This window comes from Mustela lutreola, chromosome 8 (genome assembly GCF_030435805.1).
Source record: "Mustela lutreola isolate mMusLut2 chromosome 8, mMusLut2.pri, whole genome shotgun sequence".
Lineage (NCBI taxonomy): Eukaryota > Metazoa > Chordata > Mammalia > Carnivora > Mustelidae > Mustela > Mustela lutreola.
In genome coordinates, this window is record NC_081297.1 from 74403306 (window position 1) to 74420001 (window position 16696).

General features: G+C 35.5%; 1 protein-coding gene across 2 annotated transcripts in view; it reads right to left on the reverse strand.

Moving 5' to 3' along the window:
• C8H12orf40 (chromosome 8 C12orf40 homolog) overlaps window positions 1-16696 on the reverse strand; it is a 97543-nt gene that overhangs the window by 13259 nt on the left and 67588 nt on the right. For both annotated transcript variants that reach the window (XM_059185647.1, XM_059185648.1), the window contains exon 10: window positions 3242-3305. In XM_059185647.1, the coding sequence (XP_059041630.1) occupies window positions 3242-3305 (64 nt within the window). The remainder of the gene's footprint in view (window positions 1-3241; window positions 3306-16696) is intronic.

Below are 16696 nucleotides of genomic sequence, written 5' to 3' on the forward strand. Positions count from 1 at the left end.
GAAATAGAAAACCTAAACAGACCCATAACCAGTAAGGAGATTGAAGCAGTCATCAAAAATATCCCAACAAACAAGAACCCAGGGCCAGATGGCTTCCCAGGGGATTCTACCAAGCATTTAAAGGATACATATTCTCCTGAAACTGTTCCAAAAAACAGAAATGGAAGGAAAACTTCTAAACTCATTTAATGAGGCCAGCATTACCTTGATCCCAAAACCAGACAAAGACCCTACCAAAAAGAATTACAAACCAATATCCTTGTTGAACATGGATGCAAACATTCTCACCAAAATACTAATCAATAGGATCCAACAGTACATTAAAAGGATTGTTCACTATGACCAAGTGGGATTTATTTCTGGGCTGCAAGTTGGTTCAACATCTGCAAATCACTCAATGAGATACAATACATTAGTGAAAGAAAGAACATGAACCACATGATACCCCCAATAGATGCTGAAAAAGCATTTGACAAAGTTCTTGATCAAAATTCTTCAAAGTGTAGGGATAGAGGGTACAAATCTCAATATCATCAAAGCCATCTACAAAAAACCCATAGCAAGTATCATTCTCAATGGAGAAAAACTGAGAGCTTTTCCGCTAGGGTCAGGGACACGGCAGGGATGTCCACTATCACCACTGCTATTCAACAAAGTACTAGAAGTCCTAGCCTCAGCAATCAGAGATCAAAAAGATAGAAAAAGGCATGTGAATAGGCAAAGAAGAAGTCAAACTCACTCTTTGCAGATGATATGACACTTTATGTGGAAAACCCAAAAGACTCCACTTCAAAACTGCTAGACCTCATACAGAATTGAGTAAAGTGTCAGGATATAAAATCAATGCACAGAAATCAGTTTCATTTCTATGCACCAACAGCAAAACTGAAGAAAGAGAAATTAAAGAGTCGGTCCCATTTACAATTGCTCCCAAAACCATAAGACACCTAGGAATAAACCTAACCAAAGAGGCAAAGAATCTGTACTCAGAAAACTATAACGTACTCATGAAAAAAATTGAGGAAGACACAAAGAAATGGAAAAACGCTCCATGCTCATAGATTGGAAGAACAAATACTGTGAAAATGTCTATGCTACCTAAAGCAATCTACACATTTAATGCAATCCCTATCAAAATCCCATCCATTTTTTTCAAAGAAATGGAACAAATTTATATGGAATCAGAAAAGACCCTGAATAGCCAGAGGAATGTTGAAAAAGAAAACCAAAGTTGGTGGTATCACAATTCCAGACTTTAAGCTCTATTACAAAGCTGTCATCATCAAGACAGTAAGGTACTGGCACAAAAACAGACACATAGATCAATGGAACAGAATAGAGAGCCCAGAAATAGACCCTCACGGTCAAGTAATCTTTAACAAAGCAAGAAGGAATGTCCAATAGAAAGAAGATAGTCTCTTCAACAAATGGTGTTGGGAAAATTGGGCCCACATGCAGAAGAATGAAACTGGACCATTACCTTATACCACACACAAAAATAGACTCAAAATGGATGAAAGACCTTAACATGAGATAGGAATCCATCAAAATCCTTGAGGAGAACACAGGCAGCAACCTCCTCCACCTCAGCCACAGCAACTTCTTCTTAGAAACATCACCAAAGGCAAGGGAAGCAAGGGCAAAAATGAACTATTGGGACTTCATCAAGATCAAAAGCTTTTGCAAAGCAAAGGGAACAGTCAACAAAACCAAAAGACAACTGACAGAATGGAAGAAGAAGATATTTGCAAATGACATATCAGATAAAGGAATAGTATCCAAAATCTATAGAGAGCTTATCAAACTCAACACCCAAAGAACAAATAATCAAGAAATGGGCAGAAGACATGAACAGACCTTTTTCAAAGAAGACACCCAGGTGGCCAACAGACACACAAAAAAGTGCTCAACATCACCTGGCATCAGGGATATACAAATCAAAACCACAATGAGATACCAACTCACACCAGTCAGAATGGCTAAAATTAACAAGCCAGGAAATGATAGATGTTGACGAGGATGTGGAGAAAGAGGAACACTCCTACACTGTTGGTGGGAATGCAAGCTGGTGCAGCCACTCTGGAAAACAGCATGCAGGTTCTTCAAAAAGCTGAAAATTGTGCTGCCCTATGACCCAACAATCACACTACTGGGTATTTACCCTAAAAATACAAATTTTGTGATCTGAAGGGGCACATGCACCTAAATGTTTACAGCATAGATGTGGTATATATATATATATACAATGGAATATTGTGCAGCCTCAAAAGAAATGAAATCTTGCCATTTGCAATGATGTGGATGGAACTAGAGGATATTATGCTGAGTGAAATAAACCACAGAAAGACAATTATCATATGATCTCTCCAATATGAAGAATTTGAGAGGCAGGGTAGAAGTTTTGGAGAATAGGGAAAGAAAAAATGAAACAAGATAGGCTCAAGATGGGGACAAACCATAAGAGACTCTTAATTTCACAAAACAAACTGAGGGTTTGTAGGAAGAGGGTGGTTGGGTTATAGACACTGGGGAGGGTATGTGCTATGGTGAGTGCTATGAAATGTGTAAGCCTGATGATTCACAGACCTATACCCCTGAGGCAAACAATACATTATATATTAATAAAAATAATCAAAAAAAGAAAAAGAAAAACAAACAAACAAAAAAAGATGTGGTACTACATTTCACAAAATAGAAGGCTTAAAGTAGTAAACAAATGATATGAACTAGAATCACAACTATCAAAGTAAACAAATCTCAAAATACATTACTGAGTAAACAACAACAAAGAAAAAGCAAATTGCAGAAAAATATGTGGAGTTTGCCTCAATTTGTAGAAAGTTCAAAACCAAGCAATGGAAAAGACTGGGAGATCACAAAAATAAATTCAGGATAACAGTTACCTCTAGGTGGCAGGATAGGAAATGCAATTGAGAAGAGCTTCAAAAGTACTAAGTATACATTATTTCTTAAGCTACAAAGTATATCCAAGGGTATCAGTTTTATTATTCACTAAACTGTATTTATACATTACATATATTTATGTATAATGTATCTTATAAAAGGTAAGAGCAATTTTAAAAGAATCAGTTGCACTGCCAGTATATTCTTAAATATCTATGAAATATTTGTTGGCAAAAATCTGGAAAAAAATCAAAATTTAACTGATTCTCATTTAAATGTTAGTTGTTGGTGGTTTTTTTTTTTTTAAGAATAAAAAATTCATTTTAGTTACACTGACAGATTTTCTTAGCAGATGTTGATCTGTCTTCTAAAGAACAGGTTCCTCTTCCTTCCATCAGAATCTAGAAGAAAAACAAAATTTTAACTTCCAAGTATAAATAGTTAATACCTACTCATATCTCCCTTTTAATCTCACCAATTCATTTTATAATACTTTTCCTTTATATTACTTTAGTTCAACAAAGATGATCTTAAAACTACAAAGAAAATTTGCCTGATGAACAATAAAATAAAATTTTAAATGTGTTTTGAAACAGCAAGCAACAGAATAGACACTTGCTAAGAAAACTGATGGGAAAAAAAGGCCTGAGGTAATCACAATAAATGAAATTCAAAGAGATAGAAATATAAAAGCAATCTGGAGATTTATTCTGTTAAATTGGATAACTTAAGTTGGATATCAGTTTATGTATCTTCAAGTTTCTTAAATAATAAAAGCCCACAAGGCATAAATTTTCTGTAGAACAAAGCACTGGTTTTCATTTTTATCAATTTCTATGTAAGTTCTATTTATTTCCTTTTTTTTTTCCTCTTTTTAAAACCCAGAGTGTTTAATTTCCAAGAAGGTAAGGGAGGTGAAGCATCTTCTGTTGTTGATTTCCAACTTAATGAATTATTAGAGAATGTGACTATAAATCTCTCCTTAGAAAAATCTCAAAATTTATGACTTATTTATTGTATTTGCAAATGTATCATGGACTTAGAAAAAACATATATTCTCTCTTGGTAAGACAGAGTGTTTTAATAAAGACAAGCAGGATAAAGGAGAAACTGTCCAGCTGTTCACCAAACTATTTCCCTTTCCTCTTATGCATACAGCTAGACCACATTTTCTAGCCTCCCTTGGAGTTGGTTTGGACATGTGATTTAAATTCTGGTCATGGGCAAAAGTGGTGTACACCACTACTACTCCTGGCTCTAAAAGTTTTCTCCACAATCCTCTACTTCTGTTTCTCTTCTGCTATCTGATATCAACATACAATATAAATGTGGAAACGACCAGTTAAAGACAGCAAAGCCCCCATCAACTTGGGGTTCTGAATAACTTTATGGAGCAGAGCCTCTTCTCTAACCTCACTATTCACTCATTTAAAAAGTATTCTATATTCAACTCTTAAAACACTCAAGCCCCAAACTCGCACCACAACACAAAAGTTGAGACAGCTAGTTCATAAGTACATAAACCAATACCTATCTCAGATCTGTTTATAGAGGATAAATGATAGAAAAGATCATCCCAAAGAGAAGAAATTAAATTATTCAAAGAACTTCTCCCATACCCCAGGAGAACAAGCCTTTTCACAATGCCTGCCAAGCTGGGTTTCTTAATTGGTATGGATCAGTAACTCCGTATTTCCACTTTTCCTGTTTTCTGAATCAGTTTTCCACTGCATTTATACCTTTTTTGCTCTGCTACTACATATTTTATGTGATAGGCTTCTAATTTAACACACATCTAAAGGCTTACTAAAATACTCTCCAAAGACTGTAGAGCCCAACAAGCACCATCCTCACACTCTCCTTCTGCTTTGTTCCAGGTCATGGGTACTGCCTGAAAATACTCCCAGTGCACACATCTAGAACCCCTACCACCCATGGGATGTCCCTTGATCATCAGCTCTGATAGCCAGTGGGGCTTTATGTATGCAAGTCCCACAGGACTTTAACAAACAGAAAAAGAGTTCTTAGCCAGCTACATATCCAGGGAGCAGTGATGAGGCAGCTGACTGAAATATCCATTTTTCTCTGAAAAAGGCCTATATTAGCTTATCTTCATACTTTGGCCAGAGGGGCAAGCTTCTAATTAAACACACATCTAGTGGCCACCTGAAATCCTCTCTAGATCTTGTGGAGGCCAGCATGTACCATCCTCATACTCTCTCTGCCTTACCCCAGACTGCTGGTGACTCCAAGAAAGGAGCTTATAGAAACACCCAGCATCCCAGCTTTTGTGACTGCTGCCCTGAGGACACTGTCTTTGATAGCCTGGTTCTGATGGCTAGCAGGGCTTGGGTTCACAGATTCAACAGGATGACAGCAAACAAAGAAACACTTCTTAACTGGCTATCATACCAGGGCTTAGTGCAGAAGGAACAGACAGATGCCCATCTCAGAGTCTGCCATGAAAGAGGTACATCTGCATACTTTAAAAGTTTCCACCTAAGGGTGCAGCTTCCAATCAAACATAATCTGAGTCCTGATTGAGATCCTTCCCATTAGGACACAGGCAGGTTTTGGCATACCCTCAACTACCAGGAACTACTAAAAATAAAGTAGCCTACTTGGAAAATCACAAAGGTTTGCGAGACACCAAGAGATAGGGCAGGGTTGAAACACAGGTTTTATTTCCCACTTAAGGCCCCAACTTCAGGACTAAGAGAGGAGTTTTGTTTTTTTTTTTTTTTTTTTTTTTTTTTAAAGATTGTATTTATTTATTTGACAGAGATTACAAGTAGGTGGAGAGGCATGCAGAGAGAGGAGGAAGCAGGCTCCCCGTGGAGCAGAGAGCCCGATGTGGGGCTCGATCCCAGGACCCTGAGATCATGACTTGAGCTGAAGGCAGAGGCTTTAAACCACTGAGCCACCCAGGTGCCCCTGAGGCATCTGTTTTATCCAACACACAGAAACTAACAGAGTCCAAGCAAATGAAGACACAGAACAATATGTTACAAACAAGAGAACAAGATAAAGTCTTAGAAAAAGACCTCTGTGAAATGAAGATAAGTGATAAGTGATTTTCCAATAAGAGTTCAGAATAACAGTCATAAAAATGCTCTCACTGAGGTCAGGAGAATAATGCAAGAACCAAGTGAGAATTTCAATAAAGAAACAGAAAATACAAGAAAGTAACAAACAGAAATCAAAGAGCTGAAGAATATAGTAATTGAACTAAGAAATATAATAAAAGGATTAACAGAAATCTTGATGAAGCCAAAGGAAGGATCAGGAACTCAAAGAAAGGGCAGTGGAATTTCAAATCAGAGGAGCAACAACAAAAGGAATTTTTAAAAAGTGACAAGAGTATAAGGGACTTACGAAACAGTATCAAATAAATCAGTATTCATATTATCGGAGCCCCCAAAGGAAAAGGAGCACAGACAGAAAACTTACTTGAAATTATGACCAAAAACTTCCCTAACCTGGGGAAGGAAACAGAGTTCCAAATAAGCTCAACACAAAGAAACCACATCAAGACACATAATTATGTTTTTATAATTAAATCATAAGAAGATATTTTTTAAAGTAACAAAAGAAAAACAACTCATTATATACAGGTAAACCCCACAAAACTATCATCAGATTTTTCAACAGAAACTTCCAGGCCAGAAGAAAGTGGCATGACATATTCAAAATGTTGAAAGGAAAAACTACTAACGAAGAGTATTCTACCCAGCAAAGCTGTCCTTCCAAATAGGAGAGATAAAGAGTTTCCCAGATAAGTAAAAAGCTAAAGAATTCATCACTAGACTTGGCTTTACAAGAAATGTTAAAGGCATTTATTAAAGCTGAAATAAAAGGTCTCAATTAGTAACAGGAAAACATATGAAAGTATAAACTTACTGGTAAAGGTAAATATATACTAAAATTCAAAATAATGTTGTAAAGGGGGTAGGTTAATCACTTACAAAGCTAGTTTGAATGTTAAAGACAAAAGTAATAAAAACAACTACAATAATTTGTTAATAAATACTAAGACCAAAAGAAGTTGTGACATCAAAAACATAACATGTTGAGGGGTAGTAAAACTACAGAGCTTTAGAATGCATTTGACTTTAAGTTTTATATCAAGTTGAAATGTACTGTTATCAATAGAAGTTGTTTTATATAAGCCTCATGGTAACCTCAAAGCAAAACCTACAAAAAATAAACAAGATGTAAAAAGAAATGACTCTAACACTACAGAAAATCATCAAATCACAAGGGAACAGAGCAAGAGAAGAAACAACAAAGGAATTACACAACAGCCAAGACATGATGAGCAAAATATAAATTAACCCAAGTCTATTAATAACTTTTTAAAACAAAGATGGACTAAATCAATTTCTCCCATCAAAAAATACAGAGTGGGGGTGCCTGGGTGGCTCAGTGGGTTGGGCCGCTGTCTTTGGCTGGGGTCATGATCTCAGGGTCCTGGGATCGAGTCCCGCATCGGGCTCTCTGCTCGGCAGGGAGCCTGCTTCCTCCTCTCTCTCTCTCTCTGCCTGCCTCTATGCCTACTTGTGATCTCTCTCTGTCAAATAAATGAATAAAATCTTAAAAAAAAAATACAGAGTGGCCAAAGGGATTTTTTTTTTTAAAAATCCATTTATATGCTCTGTTCTAAAGACTCATTTCACACATAAGGACACATACAGACTAAAAGTGAAAGGATGGAAAAAGGTATTTCATGAAAATGGATACCAGAAGAAAACTAGAGTGGGTACAAATAGACAAAACAGATGTTAAAACAAGACTGTATTAAGAGACAAAGTCATTATCTAATGAAATAGAGATGAATCCCAGAAGAAGATGCAACATTTGAAAATATATGAGTCCAACCTAAGAGTATCTAAATACATAAAGCAAAGATGAGCAGACCTAAAGAGAGAAACAGCAATATGATAACAGTTGGGAACTTGAATATCCCCCACTTTCATCAGTGGATAAATCCTCCAGACAGAAAATCAATAAGGAAACACTGGCCTTCAATAACACTTTAAACCAGATGTACTAAACAGATATATACAGAGCATTTCATTCAACAGCAATAGTATATACATTCTTCTCAAGCACATATTGAATATTTTCCATGATATATTGTATTTTAGGCCAAAAAACAAGTCAATAAATTTAAGAAGACTGAAATCACATAAGCCATGTATTCAAATCATAATGATATGAAAATAAAAATTACAAGAGGGAAACTGTGAAATTGATAAGCATATGGAAATTATACAACATGTTTTTAAACAACCAATGGCTGAAAAAAATAATCAAAAAATATTTTTAAGTACCTTGACACAAATAAAAAATGGAAATACAGGGGCACCTGGGTGGTTCAGTGGGTTAAGGCCTCTGCCTTCGGCTCGAGTCATGGTCCCAGGGTGCTGGGATCGAGCCCCACATCGGACTCTCTGCTCAGCAGGGAGCCTGCTTCCCTTCCTCTCTCTCTGCCTGCCTCTCTGCCTACTTGTGATCTCTGTATGTCAAATAAACAAACAAAATCTTTAAAACAAATGGAAATACAAACTATCAAAACTCTGGAACGCAGCAAAAAACAGTTCTCAATGGGAAGTTTGTAGTGATAAGCACCTATATTAAGAAACAAGAAAAGGGGCCCCCGGGTGGCTCAGTGGGTTAAAGCCTCTGACTTCGGCTCAGGTCATGGTCCCAGGGTCCTGGGATTGAGCCCCGCATCGGGCTCTCTCCTCAGTGGGGAACCTGCTTCCTCCTCTCTCTCTCTGCCTGCCTCTCTGCCTACTTGTAATCTCTGACAAATAGATAAATAAAATCTTAAAAAAAAAAAAAAAAGAAACAAGAAAGATCTCAAACAACCTAACTTTATACCTCAAGAAACTAATGAACTGAACCTATAGTTAGAAGAAAGTAAATAACAAAGATCAGAGTGGAAATAAATGAGACAGAAACTTAAAAGATAATAGAAAAGATTAATGAAACTAAGAGCTGGTTGTCTGAAAAGATTAAAAAAACATTACAAACTATTAGCTATACTCAAAAGGGTAAAAAGAGGACTCAAAATCAGAAATTTTTTGAAAGAGATCTTATAACTGATAACAGAAAAACAGGTAAGAAACTACTAAGAACAACGATAAACCAACAAACTGAATGACCTAGAAGAAATCAGTAAATCAAACTACCAAGACTGATTCATTAAGAAATTGAAAATATGAATATACCAATTACTACTAAAGACATTGAATTAGTAATCAAAAACTTCCCCATAAGCAAAAGTCCGGAACTAATGGCTTCCTGGTGAATTCTATCAAACTACCAAACATTTTAAAAAGAATTACCATCAATCCTTCTCTAAAACTCTTCCAGAAAATAGAGGAGAAAGGAACACTTCCAAACTCATTTTATGAAGCCAGCATTATCTTGATACAAAAACCAGAAAAGGACACTACAAGAAAACATAGATTCAAAAATCTTGAAAATACTAGCAAATCATATTTAACAATACATTAAAAGGATTATACACCATGATCAAGTGGGATTTATTCTAGGATTGTAAAGACAGTTCAACACTGAAGGATAAGAATCATATGATCATCTCAAAAAAATGGAGAAAAGGCATTTGACAAAATTCAACATCCATTCATGATTAAAACTTGCAACAAAAGAGATAGAGGGAATATCCCATGACAGAATAAAAAACATATATGTTCAGCCTATAGCTAACATCACACTACAGAGTAAAATGCTCAAAGCTTTTCCTCTAAGATCAAGAATAATACAAGGATGCCTACTCTGGCCACTTTCATTCAACATGATACTAGAAGTCCTAGTTAGAGTAATCAGGCAATAAAAAAAAAAAAAAGCTTCCAAAACAGAAAGGAACAATTAAAATTACCTTTATTTGCAGATATCATGATACTGCCTAAACATTCCACCAAAAGACTGTTAGATATAATAAATAAATTCAGTAAAGTTGCAGGTTACATAATCAATACACAAAATCAGCTGCATTTCTATACACTTATAATGAGCTATCAGAGAAATTAAGGAAACAATCCCATTTACAATTGCATCAAAAAGGATAAAATACATAGGAATAAATCTAACCAAAGTGGTAAAAGATCTGTAAACACAAAACTATAAGACACTGATGAAAGACACTGAAGACACAAATAACTGGGAAGATAATCTGTGCTCATGAATTGAAAGAATTTATCTTGTTAAAATGTCCACACTACCCAGAGCAGTTTCAAGACAACCCTTATCAAAATTCCAATGATATTTTTTACAGAAATAGAACAAGTAATCCTAAAACTTGTACGGAACCATAAAAGACCCTGAATAGCCAAGGTAATGTTGAAAAATAACAAAGCAAGAAGCATCACAATCCTTAATTTCAAACAACATTAGAAAGCTACAATAATCGGGGGTGCCTAGGTGGCTCAGCAGGTTAAGCATCTGCCTTCGGGTCAGGTCATGATCTCAGGGTCCTAGGATCGAGACTTGCACTAAGTTTCCTGCTCAGCAAGAGAGTCTGCTTCTCCCTCTATCTCTCCCCCGTTTGTGCTTGCTCCCTCTCTCAAATAAAAAATCTTAAAAAAAAAAAAAAATAAAAAGCTACAGTAATCAAAACAGTATGGTACTAGCATAAAAACAGGCAAAGACCAATGAAACATAATAGTAAGCCAAGAAGAAAATACACACATAATGGCCAATTAATTTACAACAAAGGAGCCAAAACTGTACAGTAAGGAAGCATAGTCTCTTCAACAAATGGTGCTAGGAAAACTGATTAGCTGCATGCAAAATAATGAAAGTGGACCCCTATCTTACACATACACAAAAATTAACTTAAAATGGAATAAAGACTTGAACATAAGACCTGAAACCATAAAGCTGCTAGAAGAAAACATAGGGGTAAAACACCTTGACATTGATCTAGAATGATTTTCTGGATTTAACACCAAAAACAAATGCAACTGAAGTAAAACTAAACAAGTGAGACTACATTAAACTAAAAAACCTCTGCGCAGCAAAGGAAACAATCAACACAATGAAAAGGCAACTACAGAATGGGAGTAAATATTTGTAAACCATTTATCTGATAATGGTTTAATATCCAAAATCTGTAAAGAATTCCTACAATTCAAAGCAAAATACCAACAATCTAATTAAACACTTGGCAGAGGAATTGAACAGACTTTTACCCAAAGAAGACATACAGATGGTCAACAGGTAAACAAAAAGGTGCTCAATATCATGAATCATCAAGAAAATGCAACTCAGTAAAACCCCAATGAGACAGCACCTCACACTTGTTAGAATGGCTAATACCATAAAGACAAGAAGTAACAAGTATTGGCAAGGACGTGGAGAAAAGGAAACCCTTGTGTATTGCTGGAGGGAATGCAAATTGGTCAGCCATTATAGAAAGCAGTGAAGAGTATCCTCAAAAATTAAAAACAGAACTACCATATGATCCAAAGAATCCACTTCCAGTCATTTTTCCAAAGGAAATGAAGTCAGTAATTCGAAGTGATTATCCTCACTCCCTTGTTCATTGCCATTATTTACTGTAGCTAAGACATGGAAATGAACTAAGTATCCTTAGATGGGAAAATGTATAAAGAAGATGTGGTATACACATGCAATGGAATATTATTCAGCTATATTAAAGAAGGAAACCCTGCCATTTGCATCAAAATGAATGGAACTTGAGGGCATTATGCTACATGAAATTAAGTTAGACAAAGAAAAACAAATACCATATGATCTCACTTACATGTGTAACCTAAAAAAATTAAAATTAAATACAAACTCAGAGATTCAGAGAACAGATAGGTGGTTTTCTAGAGGTGGAGTATAGGCATAAGGGATGAAGGTTGTCAAAAGATACAAACTTCTAGTTATAAAGTAAGTCCTATGATGTAATGTACAGCATGGTGACTAAAATTAGTAAATCACTATTATATATTTGAAACTTCCTAAAAGAGTAGATCTTAAAAGTTCTAATCACAAGAAAAACACATTTTTAACTGCTGTATGGTAATGGATGTTAACTAGACCTATTCTGGTGATTATTTCACAATTTATACATATATCAATCATTATGTTGTACACCTGAAAATAAATTGTTATATATAATTAAACCTTAATAAAAATAATTATTATACTCCTCCAAGACCTGTTCTTTCATATTCCCTTCCACATCCAACAAAAAGATCTTGGACCACCCCTACACTTTCCATTCCCCACTATCTGCCATCGGAGATGGATTTTTGTTTTCTCTGTGTGCTTCTGTTTCTTCATTAATTCTGCCTCAGTAGGAACTACCTGTCCTGATTTTACCCAGCCAGTGGGCAGGCAAACCTTACCTTTCTTCTGCTCGTACCTCTTCTTTCTTTCCAGTTCTGACTTCTGCCTTCATAGTGCTTACAGAATTTAGGATTTTAGCCAGTGTTCCACTATAGAACAAATTAAAAATCCTATGCCTGGTCTACACGAAGAAATTCTCATAGCATCAGATTCCCTTCAGGCTCCACCAATGGGCTTATTTTCTTCTCTGATTTGCTCTAGCCACATTCAAGCTGTCATAAATGTACTCAAACAGAGTTTGTTTTTTCAGTTTTCTAACCTGCTGACAATTCCTTCTTTGAGAGAATATATCTATATTATTCTTTTTGGGAAAATAGAAGTTCTAGGAGTAACAGGACAGCATCTGATATTACTGACTATATTCCCTTCCTTGAAAAACTATTTTTCTTTTCTACCATTCTTCTAGTAGAATTCATCAAACCTGTCTAACAATTCATTCTGTCTCTTTTCCTAGCTTCTCTTCTACTGAGTGTCCTCCAACTTCAAATGTTGTGGCTTCTCAGGACTCTTTATTCTTAGCCTATACGTTTTCTCCTGGAAATCACATATGTAGACACAAATGTACTCAATTACCATCTATTTACTGAATACTAAAAGCTTCTTCTGACTTCAGGCTCTCTATATATAAATGGCTATGATACATCTTCATATATATCACAGATTTTTCAGAAGACTTCAATTAACCTCAACATGTCAAAACTTAACTGATATTCTCTTAGAAATCTCTCATTCTGAATTTGAGAAATGCTAGGTAACAAAAATAAATCACAAAATGTATAATGCTTAAACAATTATTTCTTTCTCGAGTAAATAATCTAAAATGAGTTTTCCTAGTCAGTAGGTAATCTTCTTCCATCTAGTGATTTAGATTCAGTCTCTCCTATCTTATGGATGCAAACATTCCTTAGGTCTTCACTACCATCTAGCTCTCACAAGAAGGATACCACAGAGAAGGAATCTCCACTTTTTGTGGTGTGTGAAAACAATGCACATTACTTCTGATAATGTTTTATTATTGAGCCATATGGCCAAATTTAGATAGATGGAAGATTTGGAAAAGTATTCCTTTCAAAATAACAGCTCTATTCTATATATAAAAAAAAAAAGTACATAAAATTTGGTGGAGAGTTAACCTTTTCTGCAACCATCTCTCATATTTTCAATCTTGGTGAATGGCATCATCCCATCAACTAATCATTTACCTAAATCATAAATACAGGTCTTTAATTTTTTCCTTCTCACTTAACTAATCATCAAGTTCTTTCAAATCTAGAACTTCTAAATCTGTGATAGCTCTTCCCTGTTTCCATCCACAATGCCACTCAACTTTTTAATACCCTGATGTTATCATATTCCTCTGCTAAAATTTTTTTAGTGACTCTCTGATGATAGGAAATTAAACTATTATATGTCATACAAGGTCTTTTATGACTTGGTCCTTTATAATGTCCAGAATTATTTCTTGCCTTCCCTCAACCTCTTATAATTTATGCAACAGTAGTAGCAATAACAGTAAGTAGAATGAAACAAATTACTTACAGTTTCTAAAAGAAGCTATATTCCTTCACCTCTTAGTTTATATCTATATTGCTCTTTCTTCAAAGGATGATGGTAATTTGCCCATTTGGTTAATTTACTGACAACCCGGATCAAAAGCTTTCTCCTCTAACACATCTTCCTCTGAGTGCCCATGAAACTTAAAACTGTCTTTTATTATTTATTATTGAATTGACATAAAAGTTTATATTAGCTTTGGGTATACAACATACTGATTAAATCATTCTACACATTACTCAATGCTCACTATAACTACAGTTACCATCTGTCATCATACATTATTATAATATTACTGGCAATAGTTCCTAAGCTATACTTTCCATTTCCATGACTTATTTTATTTTATATCATATTTACTTTATAATCCTCTTCACCTATTTTGCCCATCCTCCATCAACCTTCCCTCTGGCAACCACCAGTTTGTTCTCTGTATTTAAAAGTCTTGGTTTATTGTTTGCTCATTCATTTTATTTTTTACAAGTGAAGTCATATGGTATTTGTTTTTCTCTGATTTATTTGCCACAATACTCTCTAGGTGCATCCATATTGTCACAAATGGAAAGATCTCATTCTTTTTTATGGCTGAGTAACACTCTACTGCGTGTGTGTGCATACTCACATATATATACATACACATACCACAATTTATTATTCATTCATCAACTGAGCATTTGGGTTCCTTCCATATCTTGGCCACTGCATATAATGTTGCAATAAAGATTGGGATGCATATACCTTTTCAAATGAGTATTTCTGTTTTTAAGACATTTTTGGTTTTAGATTTGATAGAATGAATGAGAAAGAGAACATGAGCGAGGACATAGGCAAAGGGAAAAGCAGGCTCCCCACTGAGCAGGAAGCCCTATGTGGGGCTCGATCCCAGGACCCCAGGATCATGACCTGAGCCGAAGACAGCTGCTTAACTGACTGAGCCACCCAGGTGCCCATATTTCTGTTTTTTGGGGGTAAATACCCAGTAATGGAATTACTGGATTGTACAATATTTCTGTTTTTACTTTATTAAGTTCAGTACTGATTTCCATAGTGGTTGCACCAATTTTTATTCCTACCAATATGCTGGTGCTTGACCTTTTCACAAGTACCAAAAAGGAGTCATTTATGAGACTGACACGCTACCTACTGCGCTAACGAGGCACCTCCAAAAAGGAGTCATTTAGAGGTCCCTGTCCTTAATTATAAACAGCAGCCTTTTCAATTTTGGCTGCATTTTGCTCAGAGCACATGACAGAATGTGTAAATAAACCAGACAGACAGCTAAATGACTATTTGGATGAATTTGATATGTATTTTTATGAAACTACATTCTCTACAAAGCAGTAAAAAGTTGACCTTAGGCACCAGAAGAATCCAAGTACTGAGTAAATCAAAGAATATAAGTTTGTAATTCAAGTTAATCTTTCAATAGCTAAAACTGAAGGGCAGGATCTCTCATAGGCAACTTTTAAATTTCTGCAGTTGAGGTATCAGAGCAGATAACCAGAAGTTTTGCAAATATTGTTCATGAAAAGATAGAGAATGTATTTCCAATATAAAAAATTGAAATTAATCCTCCACATCCCCCTCAATACTTGTTATTTCTTGTCTTTTGTATACTGGCCATTTTGACTGGTATGAAGTAGTATCTCATTGTGGTTCTGATTTGCATTTCCCTGATGATAGTGACATTGAGGATTTTTTTTATGTGTTTGTTTCCATGTGGTTTTTTTTTTTTTTTTCACCTGTTTGTCTTCACTGGAAAAATGTCCATCTGGGTCTTCTGCTCATTTTTTTAAATCAGATTATTTGCTTGCTTGGGGCTTGAGTTGTATCAGTTCTTAATACATTTGGGGCATTAACTTCTTACTGGATATATATAATTTGTAAATATTTTCTCCTGTTAAACAGGTTGCCTTTTTATTTTGTTGGTGGTTTCCTTTGCTGTGCAAAAGCCTTTTATTTGGGTGTATTTTAGTTCATTTTCACTTTTGTTTCCCTTGCCTGAGGAAACACAGCCATAAATATGTTGCTAAGGCTGAGTAGAACAAAACTGAAGGTATCACAATCCCAGATTTCCAGAAAGACTACAAAGCTACAGTAATCAAAACACTATGGTGCTGGCACAAAACCAGACACATAGATCAATGGAACAAGATAGTCACAGAAATAAACCCACATCTATATGTCAATTAACCTACAACAAAGGAGGTAAGAATACAGAATGGGGAAGAGTCTTTCCAAAAAATGATATTTGGAAAACTGGACCGCTTCATTTGAAAAAATAAAAACAAACCACTTTTCCTATACCATACATAAAAATGAATTCAAAATGGATTAAAGATCCAAATCTAAGAACGGAAACCATAAACTCCTAAAAGAAAACTTAGAAGTGTCTTTTACTAAGTTTTAGCTGCCTTTTGTAAAAACCCCAATTGGAGCAACTGTATCTAAATGCAATAGGTTTTTTGTTTGTTTCAGTACAGCTACTAGACTATAACTTCTGAAAGATACGTTCCATGTCCTTTTATCTCTGTACCTTTCATCATCTCGTGCATAATAGAATCTAAGTATCAGAAGAGCAGAAACTTTTGTTATTTTACCACTGTGGCCACAGTGTCTACCTAGCGTATAAAAGACACTCAATAGGGCGCCTGGGTGGCTCAGTGGGTTAAGCCGCTGCCTTCGGCTCAGGTCATGATCTCAGGGTCCTGGGATAGAGTCCCGCATTGGGCTCTCTGCTCAGCAGGGAGCCTGCTTCCTCCTCTCTCTCTGCCTGCCTCTCTGCCTACTTGTGATCTCTGTCAAATAAATAAATAAAATCTTTAAAAAAAAAAAAGACACTCAATAA